Consider the following 22,260-nt stretch of genomic DNA (forward strand, 5'->3'; position numbering starts at 1 on the left):
AAACCTTTTTTCAAGGTTCTTAGTTTCTTTGCATTGGGTCAGAACATGTTCTTTTAGCTCACAAAAGTTTCTTACTAGCCACCTTCTGAAGCCTGATTCTGACAATTCATCACACTCAAATTCTCCATCAGGCTTGTTCTCTTGCTGATGAGGAGCTGCGATCCCCTGAAAGAGGAGAGGCATTCTGGTTTTGGATGTTTTCAACCTTTTTGTGCTGGTTTCTTCCCATCTTTGTGTATTTATCTATCTGTCGTCTTTGTAATTGCTGACTTTCAGATTGGGTGTCTGAGTGGACATCCATCTTGTTGGTGGTGATGTTATTTCTGTTTCTTTGTTTTCCTTCGTCGGACGCCCCTCCCCCACAAAGCTGGACCTTCCCAGGTTCAGCTCTGCTTGCTGTGAAACTCTCAACCGTCAGCGTTTCCAATTGCTGTTTTTTTGTGGGGGTGGGACCAGCTGAGCCCGATCTCCTGGCTCCCTGCCTCGGAGCCCCCTTTTTTTCTTTTCCTAATTGAATGGTTGATTCTCTCCTAGATGCCCCAGTCGCCCGCCGAAAAGGCACTGGGATCTATGCAATTTCCCGTGTGGTGACCGCACCGGCTGAAACAGCAGCACTGAGATTCGTGGCGCTTATCTGCCCGGGAATCTCCCGGTCTGGCTCCCGGCTTCAGTCCCCTTTTCAATCAGCTGAATGGGTGACTCTGCCTTCCCGGAGCTCCAAATGCCAACTAAAAGGGCACCCAGTCCCGCATACTACGCACTGAGAACCTCCGTGCTGGGACAATGGCAAAACAGCCGCGCCGGCCAAAAGAGTCGCGCTGGCGACCCATGGGGCTCCTCCGCTGGGAATCTCCTGGTCCGTAGGCAACCAAAATTCGTCTGGAAGTCTGGCATCCACTCACTCCCTGCACGTTCACTGGGAGGTGCAATCCTGAGCTGCTGCTAGTCGGCTATCTTGGATCTCTCTCTCTAAACGTGTTTTATATTAATATGATGTGTCTGAGGTTTCTTTTTTTTTTTTTTTTTTTTTTAATACAGACTAACAAAAAAACTTGAAGAAAGGAGAGAAGAGAAAAGAAAAGAAGAAGAACAGGTAAAGTTCATGCAGTTAGCATTGTTTTATCCTCTTGTTAACTGACGTTATGATTGACTATTCCATTTAGTTTGGCAGGCCTAGAGTGACTTCCTAGTTATAGTTCAGTGTTGACACACTATGAAGATAATTTGTTTTCTCTAGTAGAGTCATAGTGTATACATATTTTTGTGTTCTTTATGTAAACTGCTACAATAAATTAGACCATGCTTTTCCCTCTCCAATGATTTTTTTTACACTTAGAATAAAGGGACTTGAGCTAAAATTGTTTGGCTTGAGGCAGAACAAAGTTTTAGTTTATTTTTGTGAAAAAGAAATGTGAAGACATTTTGCTGAATTTTCCCTCTCCTGTTAAGCATTCTAGGACACCATTTCATTTTTCTAACCATGTGTTCCTAACTGTGTAGCATTTCTTTGGAGTTCTAATATATGAAGGTTACCATTTCATTCAAGCCAAATAAATGACTGCCATATTGTCCCTGAAGGGTAATATATTTAACCCTTGTGACTTAAGACCTGTAATTATGCTTGCCTTCAAATTACACTGACTACATTATTATCTTAACAGACCACTGGCAATGATTTATAGATTGATAGACATTTGACCATTAACCATGCTGTTAATAAACTCATCTAGACTGACATTTTATGAAGTTTTATTCTTTTAACTGCAGTTTTCCTTACATTAAAAATAATATCTGGGGCAGATTATCAAATTTTTTTTGGATGATACAACTTTTTCTTTAATTCAGAGAGAGATTAAGAAAGAAATTGAGAGAAGAAAAACTGGAAAAGAAATGTTGGATTATAAAAGAAAACAAGAAGAAGAATTAACAAAAAGAATGTTAGAGGAAAGAAACAGAGAAAAGGCAGAAGATAGGGCAGCTCGAGAACGTATAAAACAGCAGATTGCATTGGTAAGTCTTAAGTTTCCAGACATTTGTGAAATTGTTTTTCTACGCAGTGGCTTAGATTACTACCAGACTTGTGCACACAAAAATAGATTTTAGTGGCTCATAGACTACCAATCGTGAGCCTCCTTTTACTAGAAACTGTAAATGAATTAAAATAGGATTAAAATTGAGAGTTTTTTTTTTTTTGGAGACGAAGTTTTTCTCTGGCTGCCCAGGCTGGAGTACAGTGCCATGATCTCCACTCACCGCAACCTCTGCCTCCCAGGTTCAAACAATTCTCCTGCCTCAGCCTCCCAAGCAGCTGGGATTACAGGCATGCACCATGAGGCCGGGCTAATTTTTTTGTATTTTTAGTAGAGACGGGGTTTCTCCATGTTGGTCAGGCTGGTCTTGAACTCCTGACCTCAGGTGATCCGCCCACCTTGGCCTCCCAAAGTGCTGGGATTAGAGGCGTGAGCCACCACGCCCAACCAAGGTTATTTTTTTTAAAGTGATTTTTCTTCATATTTTGTTAACTTACGACTTTTATCATTAGTCAAAAGGCAGCTTTTAAAGATTCCCTAGAAAATAAGCTAAGTACCTATTAGTCTTTTCTATCACAGGCACACTTTTTTGCAGTATCCAGAGGATTTAGGCATATCATAAAGCTTAGTTTGCAGCAATTGCTTTTAGGATTCAGCAGTTGCAATACATATGAAAACCATCTCACCACACGTGGTGGCTCATGCCTGTAATCCCAGCACTTTGGGAGGCTGAGGCAGGTGGATCACTTGAGGTCGGGAGGCCAAGGCAGGTGGATTACTTGAGGTCGGGAGTTCGAGACCAGCCTGACTAACATGGTGAAACCCTGTCTCTACTAAAAATAGAAAAATTAGTCGGACGTGGTGGTGAGCGCCAGTAATCCCAGCTACTTGGGAGGATGAGGCAAGAGAATTGCTTGAACTGAGGTGGAGGTTACAGTGAGTCAACGTTATGCCATCACACTCCAGCCGCAACAAGAAGCAAAACTTTGTCCCTGAAAAATAAACTACCTCTACCTTAATATTTTTTGTTCATTTGGTGAGTCAACGAATACTTGCTGAGCCTTATTATGCCTGAAACCTTGTTTCAGGCTTTGGAGATATGGTAGTGAGCAAATTCATGTCCTTGTTTCTTTAATAATAATTCTGGTCTCCGACAGTTGATAAAACTAAAAAATAACAGTTCCAGAATGATTAAGTTCACATATGGTGTTACGAGAATTTCTGGCAGCAAGGCACAGTGGCTCACAACTGTAATTCCAGAATTTTGGGAGGCCAAGATGGGAGGATTGCTTGAGGCCAGGAGTATAAGACTAGCCTGGGCAACAAAGCAACACCCCACCTCTACAAGAAAAGAAAAAAATTAGCTGGGCATGGTGGCATGCACCTGTAGTCCCAGCTACTCTGGAAGCTGACGTGGGAGGATTGCTTGAGCCCAGGAGTTCAGTGAGCGATGATTGTGTCACTGCACTCCAGCCTCAGTAACAGAGCAAGACCCTGTCTCTTAATAATAAAAGAATTCCATGCATATTTATGTTTGTTCCTCATGTTTGGAATTGTATGAATTGACCATTTTGGCACTAAAGGTAATTGGTATTTAATGATGTTTTAAAGGACCGTGCTGAGAGAGCTGCTCGTTTTGCAAAGACAAAGGAAGAAGTAGAGGCTGCCAAAGCTGCTGCCTTGCTAGCCAAACAGACAGAAATGGAACTCAAGAGGGAATCTTATGCAAGAGAAAGAAGGTACTATATTTCATGCTGAAACATCTCTGTGCACTTAGAGGCTGAGGGGGGATGATTATAGGCTAGTTTTTAACACTGATGTGTACTGTGGTTTATAAGCAGTCAATTCGACAGCTCCCAGTGATATCTATCATTCAGCGTGGGTGTATACTATAACTACATATATAACTTTAAAAGAGGGCCTAAGAAATCTATTTTCCAAAGACAGAAATGATTTGTAAGCAAAATGAATATAATATTTATCTCATATGTATTAGGATTCTTTAGTTGTCAGAATCCCCTATCAGATAAGATTAAGCAAAAGAGGAAATACATTGGCTCTGCAGTTCAGAAATCCAAGGGTGAATTTGGTTAGGCATAGTTGTATCCAGCAATCTAAATTAGGATATCATTAAAATTTCTCTCTCTCTCTTTAATCTCTTGGTTTCTTTTGTTTTAGTTTCATTCTCAGAGAAACTCTCCAAATGGTGTCAGGAGAGCCCAGTACCTCGTGTCACTTTTAGGACCTTGAATTCATGATCCCAGATAGAAGAGATTTTCTCTCTCATGCCTGTATCAGTTACTGAGAATTCCGATTGCCCCTGTTTGGGTCATGTGGCCACCCTCAGACCAGTCAGTGTCCCTTGTGTGGGCCCTCTGGTTGGAGGAGGTGACATGTGGTCATGTGGCCACCTTCAGACCAGTCAGTGTCCCTTGTGTGGGCCCTCTGGTTGGAGGAGGTGACATGCCCAACCTTGTGGTGAAGGAGGTGGGGGAAATGTTATTGATAATCATACCAGAATGAATGACACATAGCAGGGATAAGGCAGTTTTTGTCTTTTATTGAAGACGGAAGTTCACATTTCCAGTACACCTGCTAGTTGGACTGTGGTTAATACTTTCTTTTCTTTGCCTTTTCATATTTCCATATTGGATAATTAACAAATAGTAGTTTGTAATCAGAAAAATTTATTTTTAAAAACTATTTTCCAAAAATAATGAAGTAATAAATTTAACAAAAGTATAAGATTTGTGTGCTAAAAATGACCAAAACACTGTTGAAAGATTTAAGACCTAAATACATGGAAAGATAGCCTATGTTGATAGATCAGAATACTTAATATTGTTAAGATGATAATCCTCCCCAAACTGATCTATAGATTCAACATTCCTATCAAAATTCCAGCTGGCTTTTTTTCATAAATTATAATCCTAAAATTCATATGGAAATGCAAGAAACACAATACTTGAAAAAATCCAGAAAATGAAGATGGATGACTCATACTTCCTGATTTTCAAACTTACTACAAAGTTATACAGTTATGTACTGGTATAAGATGAACATATGGATCAATATAATAGAATGGAGTCTCTAGAAATAAACCCTTACATTTATAAACAGTTTATTTTTGAAAAGGGTACCAAGATTATTCATGAAAAAGAATATTTTCAACAAAAGGTACTTGGACAACCAGATATCTACATGCAAAATAATGTCTTTGGACCCTTACCTCACACCATGTACAAAATTAACTCAGTGGATCATCTACCAAAAATTAAAACTGCATAAAATATATGTTCTTAGAGGAAAAAAGAGGGGTATTAATTTTTTGAACTAGGAGTAGCCAGTGGCCTCTTAGACTGACACTAAAACACAGGAACAAAATTTAAAAATCGATAAATTAGGCTTTATCAAAATTTGAAACTTTTGTGCTTTGAAGGATATCATCAAGAAAGTGCAAAGAAGGTGGGTGTGTGGTGGCTCACACCTGTAATCCCAGCACTTTGAGAGGTTGAGGCAGGCAGATCACTTAAGGCCAGGAGTTCAAAACCAGGCTCTCCAACATGGCAAAACCCCGTCCCTACTAAAAATAGAAAGATTAGTCATGGTGTTGCACACCTGTAATCCCAGCTACTTGGGAGACTAAAGCATGAGAATCACTTGAACCATGGAGGCAGAGGGTGCAGTGAGCTGACATTGTGCCACTGCACTCCAGCCTGGGTGACAGTGTGAGACTCTGTCTCAAAAAAAAAAAAAAGTTCTAAGAACAACCCATAGAATTGGAGAAAATATTTGCAAATCATATATTTGATAAGATAAGAGACTTGTCTAGAATATAAAAAGAACTTATGACTCAATAATAAAAAGACACCCAGTTCAAATATGTGAAAATAATTTGAATAAGACATTTCTCCGAAGAAGATATACAAATGGCCAGTAAACACATGAAAAGATGTTCAACATCATTAGTCATTAGGGAAATAAAATCAAAACCACAGTGAGATACTATTTTACACCCACTAATTATGCCTAAATGTAAAGAGAAAGTAGTAAGTGTTTGTGAGGATGTAGAGAATTTGGAAGCTTTCTCTGTTACTGGTGGGACTGTAAAATGATGTAGTCACCTTGGAAAACAGTTTGTCAGTAACACAAAATGTTAAACATAGCATTATCATAGGACCCAGCAGTTCTACAGCAGCAGGTTATTCAGCAGTTTATATCCAAGAAAATTGGAAACGTCCATACAAAAACCTGTACATGAATAGTTATAGCAGTATTAGTCAAATAGCTAAAATGCGGTAATAATCCAAATGTCCAGCAACTGAAGAATGTGTAAACTGTATCTCGTACAATATTTTTCAGCAATAGGAATAACTGATATATGCAACAACTGGATGAACCTTGAAAATACAATTTCCATGAAAAAAGCAAGTTACAAAGGTCACATATTGTATGATTCTATTATATGAAATGCCCAAAATAGACAAATCCATAGAGACAGTAGGTTAGTGGTTGCCAGGGTCTGCAGGAGGGAAGGATGGAGTGTGGGTGCTAATGGGGTTGGCGTTCCTTTTTGGCTTGATGGAAATGTTCTGGAATTAGATAGTGGTGATGGTTGCAACAATTCTGAATATATTTGAAAACCACTAAATTGTACACCTTAAAAGAATTTTTGTTTGTTTGAGATGGAGTCTCGTTCTGTTGCCTAGGCTGGAGTACAGTGGCACGATCTCGGCTCACTGCAGCCTCCACCTCCTAGGTTCTCTGCCTCAGCTTCCCAAGTAGCTGGGATTACAGGCATACACCACCATGCCCAGCCAATTTTTGTATGTTTTTAGTAGAGATGGGATTTTGCCACGTTGGCCAGGCTGGTCTTGAACTCCTAACCTCAGGTGGTCTGCCTGCCTTGGCCTCCCAAAGTGCTGGGATTATAGCCGTGAGCCACTGAGCCCAGCCTAACAGGGTTAATTTTTTGATGTGAATCTCAGTAAAGCAGTTATTAACAAACAAAAAGATCTGATATGGCAAAAAATGACTATTGTCATTGCACATTTCCACTTCCATTTTCTCGAACTTTTAATGATATTGTTTGAGAATATGTAGAGGTGAAGATTGTGACTTTAATGTTCTTTTTTCATAGCACCGTTGCAAGAATTCAATTCCGTCTTCCTGATGGTTCTTCCTTTACAAATCAGTTCCCTTCTGATGCTCCTCTCGAAGAGGCAAGGCAGTTTGCCGCACAGGTAAATTTATGTTTTGAGTTGTAGTAACAATAGATATATAGGTTACTAAATTGTAGGAAGGGAAAATTTCAAAGCATTAGTTGAATGTGAGTAAATTGTGACATCTAAAGGAGGAAGACACCCCTGAGATACTGTAGAAATTTTGTCGTGTGTTAGTGCCTATGGGAGTAACATACGTGCTTTGTGTGCAGAAGTAGGAATTTGCTGATATTGTATAATAGGCCCCGAGAACTTTTTAAAAGTTTTTTGAGACAGGATCTCACTCTGTTGCCTAGGCTGGAGTGCGGAGGTGTGATCACAGCTCCCTGCAGCCTTGACCTCCTGGGCTCAAGCAACCCTCCCACCCCAGCCTCCCAAGTAGCTAGAACTTATAGGCATGCACTGCCACACATGGCTAATTTTTGTACTTTTTGTAGAGACAGGGTTTCACCATGTAGCCAGGCTAGTCTTGAATAGCTGGGCTCAAGCAGTCCTCCCACTCAGCCTCACAATGTGTTGGGATTACTGCTGTGAGCCACCTGGCCCAGCCACTGGGAACTTTTCTCACTGATTAGTAGACTCATTAGAGGAGGGACAAACAAGTGATTTCCCGAAGGTCTAATGTAAGGGAGTTGTTCCACTCCCCTGAAACGGAAGTCGTTTTTCTCAGTCCTCTCTCCATTTCCTGCAGATTGCTTACGGGCTGGTCACTTTCCTACGATCTACCTATTGGCTAAGCAAAAAGAGGCAGTAGACTTTGACAATAGTACCTTCTTCAGGAATTTACTTCCAAAATGTGGCCTTTTTCAAAATCTGAATGGATTATATGTTTTAAGATACGAGTAGTTTCCAATTAGTTTTTATTTTCTGATTGATTCCTTATTCAAAATGGATTCTGAGCATCAGATGTCATTGGGTTCTAGGCTTATTATATGTATCAGTATTTTTCTAACAGGTATAACTTCAAGGTTACAATTAGGGAGTTGGGTGTTGGGTTCAGATCTTTTCTCCCCGTTTAGTCTTCTTACTTACAGGTTTCAAGAGAAGGACATCTTTTTTTTTTTTTTTTTTTTTTTTTGAGACGGAGTTTCACTCATGTTGCCCAGGCTGGAGTGCAGTGGCACGATCTCGGCTCACCGCAACCTCTGCCTCCTGGGTTCAGGCAATTCTCCTGCCTCAGCCTCCTGAGTAGCTGGGATTACAGGCATGCACCACCATGCCCAGCTAATTTTTTGTATTTTTAGTAGAGATGGGGTTTCGCCATGTTGACCAGGATGGTCTCGATCTCTTGACCTCGTGATCCACCCGCCTCGGCCTCCCGAAGTGCTGGGATTACAGGCTTGAGCCACCGCGCCCGGCGAGAAGGACATCTTAAAAGCTGTTCACCCTGTTGTACTGGTGAGCTAGGCTGGACAATATAAAAATTTATTTTAGAAACTGTTTCCCCCTAAGTTTTATAGTAGAACCAGTCCCAAATAGGCTCTTTGATTCTTCTTTTGTCTTGGAGCCTCCCATAGTGTGTCGTCTGTCCTGAGTTTCACTGCTTTTGTCACAGGTAAATGGAGAAGGGACTACATGGGAAAAAGAGATCTTTGCTACCATCTATTAAAACTCCATCTAAGTACAATTATCAAGTTTTGTATTTTTGTATGTCCTTAGAACATTGAGGGGTATGTGTGATCTACGGTTAAAAAAAATTACAAGAAACAATTTAGTTTTCTCTAGGGAAAGATACACAGATGTCTAAGATTTTACAAGTGATTTTTGTATATGGAGGACTTAAAATTATGAGGGTGATTATGGTGCTGTCCAATATAGGTTCCTGGATATGGGATTGTGTGTATCATGTAGGTTGATTATGGACCGTATGTGCCTTGAGACAAGGGTGAGGCTACACTTCTTGAAGGTATATATGAGGGAAATACCGGTCTAGTCCAGATTCTTAATAGGGAGTATCTGTAATCCAAATGTGTGTTCATGAGACATTAACATAAGTTTGCCAAAGGATAGTGAAAACCTAATGGTGAACTGCAACCATGCTTCATGGAGATACACAATTGTCCATTTTTACTCAATTTATTTATGTGGTTTTATGAACTACATTTTACTATTTAGTGGTCATCTTTGAGTTGTAAAAGCTCTTAAAAACTATTTGGACTTGATAGCTTTTCAGCTGCTTAGGGGCTGGAAGCACAATTTTATACCTTTTTTTGAGTTTACATGTAATGAACTTTAAACTTGAGGGAATTTTAAAACAGTCATTTTGGTTTCATCTGAGTAATGTAATATCTTAGTTTTAAAGGCACCCTTATAAGTTTTTAAAACTTGTGTTACAGACTGTTGGCAACACTTACGGTAATTTTTCGTTAGCAACCATGTTTCCCAGGAGGGAATTTACCAAAGAAGATTATAAAAAGAAGTTACTGGATTTGGAACTTGCCCCAAGTGCTTCGGTGGTACTGTTGCCAGTATGTATATACAGATGCTTTTTTTCTGTTCTTATAGTTTTCTGCTTGTTGTACTCTTCATTTCTTATAATTAGGGGAAAGGAAGTACAGAGGTATACTGTGGGTAATTAAGATTCAAGTTATCCAGTAATTAGATGAATTTATAATTCCATTATCCTGTGCTTTATTTGCATTGTTGATAATTGCTTGGGAGACATGAAATAGTTTAATTTTCAACTGTTTTCTTCACATATTTTTGTATACAAAAAATGAACAATAGGAGAAGACAATAAGAAATGCAGATTATCTGCCTCATCCACACACTTAGTGTCTTTTTTTTTTTTTTTTTTTTTTTTTTTGAGATGGAGTTTCGCTCTTGTTACCCAGGCTGGAGTGCAATGGCGCGATCTCGGCTCACCGCAACATCCGCCTCCCGGGTTCAGGCAATTCTCCTGCCCCAGCCTCCTGAGTCGCTGGGATTACAGGCACGCGCCACCATGCCCAGCTAATTTTTTGTATTTTTAGTAGAGACGGGGTTTCACCCTGTTGACCAGGATGGTCTCGATCTCTTGACCTCGTGATCCACCCGCCTCAGCCTCCCTCAGTGCTGGGATTACAGGCTTGAGCCACCGTGCCCGGCCTCCGTCTTTTATTTATATACGGCTCTACTGTTTACCAAATTAAAAAAAAAAATTATTTTAACATGAAAATAAAATGAATATTCAAACAGATTATCCCACTTAATCTGCACAATGTTTTAATCTCTGATGAAGAAAAGAGGCTCTGAAAGCTTAAATAACTATGGCCAAGGTCCCACCTTAAGTGCCAGAACTGGGATGAGAGCCTGGGTCTTCTGTGTCCTGGCTAACAGTTTCCCTTGCCCTATACTAGATGTGCCGTCCACCCCAAAACAGTTAGCTGTCCAATAATCAGGATTTCATTGTATTTACTGAGGTTTGAATCTTTTTTTTAATCAGCAAGAAAGACTTTTTATAAATTTAAAATTCCTAAAAATACTTGGCTTATTTCACTGAGAACTACTTTCTAGTTTGTATATTATAATTTCTCTTAAACAGAGCTCCAAATACTATAATATATAATTTTATAATTATATGTATAATATATATAATTACATATTATATATACAATTATAATACTGTATAATTTCTCTTCTAAAACTTCTGCTAGTCCCCATAAGTTCATATATACCTGCAAAACATCAAAAGATAGTCATTTTACCCTCTCGAAGTAATCTAAAATCAGTAGGACCTCCTTTTCCAGATAAAAGTTTCATCTAGAACCTTGAGTGTGATGTGATTATGCTGACGTAGTCTTTATCTAGATTTGTTTATTTCTTAATTTCTAGGCAGGAAGACCAACTGCATCCATTGTACACTCTTCCAGCGGAGACATTTGGACCTTGTTGGGAACAGTACTTTATCCATTCCTTGCCATCTGGAGACTGATTAGTAATTTCTTGTTTAGTAATCCACCTCCCGCACAGACTTCAGTGAGAGTAACATCGTCAGAACCCCCAAACCCTGCATCGTCTAGCAAATCAGAAAAAAGGTATCTTTGTATATTTTCCCCATTTATAAGATAATGACTTATATGAATATGGTGATTGGGCTGCTTTGTCCTTTATCTTATTTCATAACTGTTAGGCAGGAAGACCAGTTACCTACTAAGTACATTACTCTAGTGAGCACACAGGGAAACTCCAACTAGGCTGAATCTTACAGCTTTACTGAGCAATGGGTGGGAGCATTCAATCCTGAATCACTGTAATATAAGATAGCTGTGTGGATTTTAAAAACATTTTTCAGGCTAGGTGTGGTACCTCATACATGTAATCCCAGCTTTTTGGGAAGCTGAGGCACAAGAATCGCTTGAGGCCAGGAGTTTGAGACCAGCCTGGGCAACATAGTGAGGCTCCATCTCTACAAAGAAAATTTTAAATTAGCTGTGTGTGATGGTGTGTGCCTGTAGTTTCAGCTGCTTGGGAAGCTAGGGCAGGAGGATTGTGTGAGCCCTGGAATGGAGTTTTGAGGCTGCAGTGAGTAGTGATCGTGACATTGCACTCTACCCTGAACAACAGAGGGGAGACCCTGTCTGAACTTTTTAAGTAACAGAAAGGTCTTAGATTGGAGCAAAGGATGGAATAAAATGTATGTCTAACAGGGTGAAGCTTTGTCTTTGACTATTATTTTTCCCTTCTAGGGTTATAAAAGTCTATTGGCTTAAATTTTATCCTTATTTCTTTGTATTTTCAGATGAGGAGGTCCTCTTTGTTCCTAATTGTTTATAAATAAGTCATTCTTAAAGATTTTGCGAGGATTAAAAATTGACCCTTTCTGTCAAGCTGACTGGAGCTTTGGAGTCTCTAGGGTGCCAAGTTATAAATGTTCTAGTGGCTATATCAGCTTGCATAAATAACAAAGGAAAGATGAGTTGGCAAATGGTCACACTCCTCTAAAGCTTAGTAAGTCACTAAGAAACACAATGGAAATGGAAAATATGATTTGGCTGGCTTGACTTAGAGATCAGATGAAGCTAAACTTACCAAAGACTAATAAATTATAAAGTCTAGTACTGCGTTAGATATAATGGTCTCCCGTGGACTTGACTTTCCTTTAGATGGCATTAAAAGTAAAACTTAGTTGCTTATACGGATGGAAGTTTGCAGGAAACAGCTTTGTATTATTATTGTTTTTATTTTATGTCATCTTTCCTTTCCTCCCCCTTTTGTCATATCAGGGAACCAGTGAGAAAAAGAGTGCTGGAAAAACGTGGAGACGACTTTAAAAAGGAGGGGAAAATATATAGATTAAGGACTCAAGATGACGGTGAAGATGAAAACAACACTTGGAATGGAAATTCTACTCAACAGATGTAGTGTGACAATTATAATATGTGCAGTAATCATTGTTTCTCTTTGATTTAATTCAACTAAAATTCTACTGGAGAAGTGGACTGCTTTATGTTTTCCAACTAGTCTATAATAAAGTGTCTTATTCCTGCTTAGTGGGTGTGGGTTGAAGGTGTTTAGCTCAGAAAAGTAAAAACAGGAAAATAACTCTCTGCTAGGTCCTTGCATATATGGTAACCACTGCTAGAAGCCTAAAAGAATCAAAAGATCTGCCACAGCCTGCCTCCATCGGCTTCTTATTCAGTATTTCATATACCCATCATTAGCCCTTTGCTGTCAGATGACACGTTTTGTTTAGAGCTACTTTGCTCGAAGACTCTTAAGCCCAAAGTAACTGGTATGTCACTGAGTAACTTGACTCTGTGTCAGAGCATTTTAACTAGCCAATCATATGAGAATTTATGTTTAACTTCTCTTTTTGATCATCAGCTGCAAGCAAAATCTTGTAGTTTTTAAACACTGAATAAAAAAAACTTTCCCAAAAATCGGAATGATCTTATTTTTGCTTTGAGTTTTGTTATCCTAGCATCTTTTTGTTGCACAGGGCTCTGTTGATGTCCTATGTCTGATTTTTTTCCTCCCAGCATTGCCCTGGAGATGTCTCTTGAAAGTACCTGGTTACATTACCTTAAATATAGATTAAGGACTATAATCTATATTTAGATTATATAGATTATAATCTATAAAGAAAGAAATTTTGAAGAAAGAAAAATTTCTGAAGAAATTTCTTCACTGAAGAAAGAAATTTCCTGAGTCAGTGAGGCATTACTTTGTTTGCATAAAGTTACCGTTAAGGTCCTTGTTCTCATCAGATGCAAAACAGCTGCTAGTCTGCAACCTAGTTTTCTCTGTCACTTTTATACTGAAGTTTTGTCCTCAGTAATCACACAAGGACCTACAGTACCTATAGGACAAGAAGTATAGAATAAAAGACATGCCTTTAGTCATTTGGTTTTTCTTAAAAATTTGCGTTTCTTAATCCGACTTACATGTTACTTTTCCCATATGTTTTTGTTAGTGGAGCCCACTAAGCTAATGATGTTTAAAAACGATTCCTGTTTTAGATTGGAAGATAGCACTCTTGAGTGAATGTATGGAAAGACTGTGACTTTATTTTGTAATAGGAGGAAGAAATTTTCTCAGAGCAAACTTTCAGTGTTTTACCCATGAAATAATAGTGACTTTTAAAAATGGTGAGTGTTGGCATGGAAACAGTGACACAGGCTACGCTGTTGGTAGGAGTGAAACCAGTATAATCCTTCTGAAAAACATTTATCAGAAACTTAAAATATTTCATACTCTTTTGATCTAGTAGCTTTTTCTAAATCATAAATGCAGACATACTCATTAAGTGTTATTTTACTCCAAGAACTGGAAACTAAATGCCTTCTGTAGAAGTAATTTTTGATGAGGAGAAATGGTACAATACTAATTAACAACTCGGTTTAACATGTTTACTGAGCATCTGTTAAGTGTTGAGGGAAAAGAAGCAGGATCCAGAGCTGTAGGTACAGTGTGATCTCAGCATTGCAAATACATTTTCTACATAGATAGTACTAGGTGTTAATATATAAAGAAAGAAAACACACCAAAACATTAATAATGGTAAGACTGGTTTATGTGATTTTTGTGTGTATTTTTGGCACCCTTATATATGTTTTCCCAATTTTCTGCAGTGATATTGCCATAACTTAAAAACTGAGTTTGAAAAAAAATCTCCAGCAAGCATCCCATTTACATAAAGGTTTGTCATCTTTAAAAATAAAGCAATATGTGATTTTAAAAAGCTGTCTCACAGGTGTAACCCTACTATTAATTATTAGAAATACATTTGGAAAAACATCGAGTACCTCAAGTCAGTTTGCCTTGAAAAATATCAAATATAACTCTTAGAGAAATGTACATAAAAGAATGCTTCGTAATTTTGGAGGAGGATCCCTCCTCAATTTTGTATTTTAAAAAAGTACATGGTAAAAATAATTCACATCAGTGTATAAGGCTGTAAAATGAGAATTCTCCCTCCTCACCTCTTACCCCAGTACTATTCTCCAGAGGTAATCTAAACCATTTCTTATGTAATTTTCAGAAAATTTGTATGCATATATAAGCAAATATGAATCTTTATTTTTTAAATAAATGGGATCATATTATCTATTCTACCCTGCATCTTGCTTTTTTGCTTATATAGTCTTGAGATCTTTTCCTATTGGCACAGAGCTACCGCATTCTTAATGGCTGCATAGCATTCTGCTTGATGAATGTACCCCACTGAGCTTACTGTCCATGCTCTGGTGGCATTCAGTGGGTATTACACATTTTTTTTCTATTACAAACAAACATTGTTACCATAAGCAACCTTGGGTGGGAAGTAGTAGAGTCTTACTGTGAAAATACACCCGTAGAATATGTTTGTATGACTTGCTAACTGAAAGAGTGCTTGCTTGCAGTTTGGATTATGAAAGGTGCTGTTGCATTGCCTCTTCTACAAGCTGTGTGAATTTGAACCCCCACCAACTGTCATGAGAATGTCCATTTTTCCATACCCTTGCCAACACTATATTATCATACTTTATCTTTGTCAAAATGATAGATGAAAAATGATATGCATCTTGTATGCATGGTATTTATCATGAAGTGAGCAACTTGTTATTGATCAGTTTGACTTATTTATTTTGAGAACTCTAGTGTGTTCCTTGCCAATTTTTATTTTGTTTTCATATTTTTCTTACTGATTTATAAGACTCACACACGTTAAGAACGCCATTTGCAGGGGGCACCAAGATAGCTGGGAGACGACACCAGAATGCAGCTTCCAGCAAATGAGACACAGAGGGCTAGAGGACTTTATGATTCCAAATGAGGTGCTGGGTTCGTTTTGGTGGGAGTGATAGGGCACTGAAAATAGGCCCAGGGAAGAAGCCACAAAGCGAGAGCCACCCAGAGGAGCAAATCAAGATGGGGGACAGGGTGGTGCATTCCCCACCTGAAATATGCAGCTGGCTGGGAAGGTCCGGGAACTTAAACTCCCCACAACTCCCTACCCCCACCCTAGACATGCCCCGATTCAGATCATGTGCTTACCTCATCCCTTCTGCAACTCACAGTGGACAAAGAGCCCCACACTGCTGATAGTCGATGGAAATCCAAGCAGCAGCTACTGCTGGGCAAGTTGTCCCACGGACCTGGGCGGAAGGTTGGACTAACGCCAGCGGGATGGACCATCCCACAGAGGGAGGCAGAGTTGAAAGCAGGGAAACAGACCATAAGGCCTGGCAGGCTCCACCTCCACAGAACTCAAAGTAAAGCCCTCCCTGAAGAGCTTGGCAGCAAATACACCAGTTTGACCCCAACCAGGAAGATCGAGCTCTGGGAGAGACACCATAGGGAAGGCGGGGCCAATCTCACCTGCAAACAAACTCCAGGGAAGGACCACCCACCCAACAACCTGAATAAACCCGAGAGAGCCCAGCATCGCCCTCTACAGGCCAAAAAAGATATAGCTCTAACCTCAACCAAAAAAAAACAAAAACGTCCACTCAGACTCCTCCTGGAATCACCAACTTCAAAGATCAAGGATAGATATATCCACGAAGACGGGGGAAAAAACAGCGCAAAAAGGATGAAATCGTCAAAGAACAGAACACCTCTTCTCCTCCTCCCCGGCACCACAACTCCTCACCATCAAGGGAACAAAAAAAGACAAGAGAATGAATTTGATGAATTGACAGAAGCAGGCTTCAGAAGGTGGGTAATAACAAACTTCTCTGAGTTAAAAGACCATGTTCTAACCCAATGCAAAGAAACTAAGAACGTTGAAAAAAGGTTAGACGAAATGCTAACTAGAATAACCAGCTCAGAGAACATAAACGACTTGATGGAGCTGAAAAACACAGCAAGAGAACTTTGCGAGGCATACACAAGTTTCAACAGCCGAATCGATCAAGCAGAAGAAAGGACATCAGAGATAGAAGATCAAATCAATGAAATAAAATGAGAAGGCAAGATTAGAGAAAAACGAGTGAAAAAAAATGAACAAAGCCTCCAAGAACTATGGGATTATGTGAAAAGACCTAATCTACGCTTCATCGGCGTACCTGAATGTGACGGGGAGAATGAATCTAAGTTGCGAAACACTCTTCAAGATATCATCCAAGAGAACTTTCCCAAACTAACAAGGCAGGCCAACACTCAAATCCAGGAAATACAGAGAACACCACAAAGATATTCCTCAAGAAGAGCAACCCCAAGGCACATAATTGTCAGATTCACCAGGGTTGAAATGAAGGAAAAAATCCTAAGGGTAGCCAGAGAGAAAGGTAGAGTCACCCACAAAGGAAAGACCATCAGACTCACAGCGGATCTCTCGGCAGAAACCTTGCCAGCTAGAAGGGAGTGGGGGCCAATATTCAACATTCTTAAGAGAACTTTCAACTCAGAATTTCATATCCGGCCAAACTAAGCTTCCTAAGTGAAGGAAAAGTAAAATCCTTTACGGACAAGCAATTGCTGAGAGATTCCATCGCTACAAGACCTGCCTTATAAGAGCTTCTGAAGGAAGTACTAAACAGGGAACGGAACAAGCAGTCCTAGCCACCGCAAAAACGTACCCAATGGTAAAGAACAAAACATTGAAGAAGCCACGTCAACTAACGGACAAAACAACCAGCCAGTAACAAAATGGCAGGATCAAATTTAAACATAAGGATATTAATGTTGAATGTAAATGGCCTAAACGCCCCAATCAAAAGACACAGACTGGCAAACTGGATAAAATGTCAAGACCCATCAGTGTGCTGTATTCATGAGACCCATCTCACATGCAAAGACTCACAGAGGCTCAAAATAAAGGGATGGAAGAAGATTTACCAAGCAAAAGGAGAGCAAACAAAACAAAAAAAGCAGGGGTAGCAATCCTAGCCTCTGATAAAACAGACTTTAAACCAACAAAGATCAAAAGAGACAAACAAGGGGCATTACATAATGGTAAAAGGATCAACACAACAAGAAGAGCTAACTATCCTAAATATATATGCACCCGAAGCAGGAGCACCCAGATACATGAAGCAAGTTCTTAACAACCTACAAAGAGACCTAGACTCCCACACAATAACAGTAGGAGACTTTAACACTCCACTGAACAGCACTGGACAGATCAACAAGACAGAAACTCAACAAGGATATCCAGGACTTAAACACAGATGTGGACCAAGCAGACCTAGTAGACATTTACAGGACACTCTACCCCAAATCCACAGAATATACACTCTTCTCAGCACCACACTGCACTTACTCCAAAATCGACCACATCATTGGAAGTAAATTACTCCTCAGCAAACGGAAAAGAATGGCAATCATGACAAACAGTCTCTCAGACCACAGTGCAATCAAATTAGAACTCAGGATTAAGAAAAGCACTCAAAACTGCATAATCACATATAAACTGAACAACTTGCTCCTGAATGACAAATGGATAAACAATGAAATGAAGGCAGAAATAAAACTGTTTTCTTCAAAACCACTGAGAATGAAGACCCTACGTACCAGATCCTATGGGACCCATTTAAAGCAGTGTCTAGAGGGAAATTTATAGCAATAAATGCCCACATGAGAAACAAGAAAAGATGTAAAATCGACACCCTATCATCAAAATTGAAAGAGCTAGAGAAGCAAGATCAAAAAAACTCAAAAGCAAGCAGAAGACAAGGAATAACTAAGATGAGAGCAGAACTGAAGGAGACAGAGACACAAAAAACCCTTCAAAAAATCAATAAATCCAGGAGCTGGTTTTTAGAAAAGATCAACAAAATAGACAGACCGCTCGCTAGACTAATAAAAAAGAAAAGAGAGAAGAATCAAATAGATGCAATAAAAAACGATAAAGGGGAGATCACCACCGATTCCTCGGAAATACAAACTACCATCAGAGATTACTACAAACAATTCTATGCACATAAATCGGTAAATCGGGAAGAAATGGATAAATTTCTGGACAGGTGCACACTCCCAAGACTAAGCCAAAAAGAAGTTGAAACCCTGAATAGACCAATAACAAGGTCTGAGGTCAAGGCAGCAATTAATAGCCTACCAACCAAAAAAAGACCAGGTCCAGGCGAGTTCACAGGTGAATTCTACCAGACATACGAAGAGGAGCTGGTATCATTCCTGTTGAAACTATTCCAAACAATACAAAAAGAGGAAATCCTCCCTAATTCTTTCTATAAGACCAACATCATCCTGATACCAAAATCTGGCAGAGACACAACTAAAAAAGAAAACTACAGGCTAATATCCGTGATCAACATTGATGCAAAAATCTTCAATAAAATACTGGCAAACTGAATCCAACCGCACATCAAAAAGCTTATCCGTCACGATTAAGTAGGCTTCATCCTGGGGATGCAAGGCTGGTTCAACATACACAAACCTATAAACGTAATTCAACACATAAACAGAACCAAAGACAAAAACCACGTGATTATCTCAATAAATGCAGAAAAGGCCTTTGACAAAATTCAACAGACCGTTATGCTAAAAACTCCCAATAAACTAAGTATCAATTGAATGTATCTCAAAACAATAAAAGCTATTTGTGAGAAACACACGGCCAATATCACACTGAATGGGCAAAAACTAGAAGCATTCCCTTTAAAAACTGGCACTAGACAAGGATGCCCTCTCTCACCACTCCTATTCAATACAGTATTGGAAGTTCTAGCCAGAGCAATTAGGCAAGAAAAAGAAATAAAGGGCACTGAATTAGGAAAAGGAGGAGTCAAATCATCCCTATTTGCAGACAACATGATCGTATATTTAGAAGACCCCAATGTCTCAGCCCAAAACCTCCTTAAGCTGATAAGCAACTTCAGCAAAGTCTCAGGATACAAAATCAATGTGTAAAAATCACAAGCATTCCTATACACCAACAACAGACAAACAAAGAGCCAAATCATCAACAAACTGCCATTTACAATTGCTACAAAGAGATAAAACACCTAGGAATACAACTAACAAAGGAGGTGAAAGATCTCTTCAAGGAGAACTACAAACCACTGATCAAGGAAATAAGAGAGGACACAAACAGATGGAAAAACATTCCATGCTCATGGTTAGGAGGAATCAATATTGTAAAAATGGCCATAGTGCCCAAAGTAATTTACAGATTCAGCGCCATCCCCATCAAGCTACCGTTGACCTCCTTCACAGAATTGGAAAAAACCACCTTAAACTTCATATGGAACCAAAAGAGAGCCCACGTAGCCAAGACAATCCTAAGCAAAAAGAACAAAGCTGGAGGCGGCATGCTACCTGACTTCAAACTATACTACAAGGCAACAGTAATCAAAACAGCATGGTATTGGTACCAAAACAGAGATAAAAACCAATGGAACAGAACAGAGGCCTCGGAAGCACTGCCACACATCTACAACCATCTGATCTTTGACAAACCGGACAAAAACTTGCAATGGGGAAAAGATTCCCTGTTTAATAAATGTTGTTGGGAAAAATGGCTAGCCATATGCAGGAAGCTGAAACTGTACCCCTTCCTTACACCTTATACAAAAATTAACTCCAGATGGATTAAAGATTTAAACATAAGAAATAACACCACAAAAACCCTAGAAGTAAACCTAGGCCACACCATTTAGGACACAGGCACAGGCAAGGACTTCATGACTAAAACACCAAAAGCAATGGCAACAAAAACCAAAATAGACAAATGTGATCTAATTAAACTGCAGAGCTTCTGCACAGTGAAAGAAACAATCATTAGAGTAAACCGACAACCAACAGAATGGGAAAAAATTTTTGCAATCTACCCATCAGACAAAGGGCTAATATCCAGAATCTACAAAGAACTAAAGCAGATTTACAAGGAAAAAAAAAAACAACAACATTCAAAAGTGGGCAAAGGATATGAACAGACACTTTTCAAAATAAGACATATGAGGCCAACAAACATGAAAAAAAGCTCATCATCATTGGTCATTAGAGCAATACAAATCAAAACCATATTGAGATACAATCTCACGCCAGTTAGAATGGCGATCATTAAAAATTCTGGAGAAAACAGATTCTGGAAAGGATGTGGAGAAATAGGAACACTTTTACACTGTTGGTGGGAGTGTAAATTAGTTCAACCATTATGGAAGATGGTGTGGTGATTCCTCAAGGATCTAGAAATAGAAATTTCATTTGACCCAGTAATCCCATTACTGGGTATATACCCAACGGATTATAAATTGTTCTATTATAAAGACACATGCACACGTATGTTCACTGTGGTGCTGTTTACAATAGCAAAGACCTGGAACCAATCCAAATGTCCATCGTCGATAGACTGGACAAAAAAAATGTGGCACATATACATCATGGAATACTATGCAGCCATAAAAAACGACGAGATCGTGTCCTTTGTAGAGACATGGATGAATCTGGAAACCATTATTCTCAGCAAACTGACACAAGAGCAGAAAACCAAACACCACGTTTCACTCATAGGTGGGTGATGAACAATGAGAACACTTGGGCACAGGGAAGGGAACAACACTCACTGGGCTAGGTGAGGGGTGGATGGGAGGGGAGGGAGGGACAGTGTGGGGTGGGGGAAGCATGGAGAGGGATGGCACCGGGAGAAATGCCTGATATAGGTGATGGGGGTCGGGAGAGGGATGGAGACAGCAAACCACCATGGCATGTATGTACGTATGCAACAATCCTGCAGGATGCAACATGTGCACATGTACCCCAGAGCCCAAATACAATTTTTAAAAAAGCCATTTGCTGGCATATGTGGTAAATATTTTCTCCCTCTCTTTTGATAAGTATATTTGGTCATTTTTGGCCACAGTATTATCTGTGTTTTTCTTTATGACCTCCAGGTCTTGAGACTTGTTTATAAATACCTTTCCCACTTCAAAAATTATCTTTTGTATATCCTAGGATTCTTATGGTTTCCTTTTTTGTGTGTTTAAATCTGGTGTCCAAGGAAAGGACCTGGCTCCTTCCCATGCCTGTGGCTAACATCCTCAGGAACCTGTTTCCCCACTGCTGTCACAGGCCCTCTGCCCCTCAGTAGGCGTGCTGCCTGCAGGGCAGGTGTCTGTTCCTTGTGCAGTTGCTTCTGTGTCCAGGCTCCCTCTTCCTTTATTGATCTATTTGCCTCTGCCACCAAACTACTTTAAGCTGGCTTTATACTGTGTGTTAATATTTATCCTATTATATTTAATATAAATCCCCAGATTTATCCTCGCTCTTCCAAGTTTATTTCATATATGCAACTTAATATTATTTTGTTAGTGTCTTCCCAAAAAAGTGATGTTGAATTTTGAGATTATTTAGGTATAATTGGCACCTTATGATACTGAGAGTTTCTACCCCAAGGAATGTCTTTAATATCAATTTTAGAACCACCCTACCCCCATCTGACAAACTTTTCCAGTCGACTGATGAAGAAAAATGCTTGTGCACCACAAGTTCCTGACTGCCAGGTTGGGACTCATGGCATTGGAATGTTTTCATAGATGTAACAATCCAAGAAAAGAAATGCTTACAAGAAGCAAATTTCAAGTATGATCATCCTTTTAAGAGCAGCCCAAAATTACTCTTGTTTTTTCAAAACATTTTCTCAGCTG

At 39.3% G+C, this 22,260-nt stretch overlaps 1 protein-coding gene across 1 annotated transcript in view; it reads left to right on the top strand.

Annotated features, from left to right (window-relative positions):
• The window catches only part of UBXN4 (UBX domain protein 4), a 46,637-nt gene extending 33,498 nt beyond the window's left edge, over positions 1–13,139 (top strand). Inside the window, exons 7-13 of the mRNA XM_032286324.1 lie at positions 1,039–1,093; positions 1,846–2,010; positions 3,642–3,769; positions 7,171–7,273; positions 9,589–9,720; positions 11,066–11,268; positions 12,457–13,139. Of these exons, the coding sequence (XP_032142215.1) occupies positions 1,039–1,093; positions 1,846–2,010; positions 3,642–3,769; positions 7,171–7,273; positions 9,589–9,720; positions 11,066–11,268; positions 12,457–12,595 (925 nt within the window). The 3' untranslated portion in view covers positions 12,596–13,139. The remainder of the gene's footprint in view (positions 1–1,038; positions 1,094–1,845; positions 2,011–3,641; positions 3,770–7,170; positions 7,274–9,588; positions 9,721–11,065; positions 11,269–12,456) is intronic.
• Positions 13,140–22,260: the final 9,121 nt, after the last annotated feature.

Source organism: Sapajus apella, unplaced genomic scaffold (assembly GCF_009761245.1).
Source record: "Sapajus apella isolate SASKATOON/1434 unplaced genomic scaffold, GSC_monkey_1.0 scaffold18, whole genome shotgun sequence".
Taxonomy (NCBI): Eukaryota; Metazoa; Chordata; class Mammalia; order Primates; family Cebidae; genus Sapajus; species Sapajus apella.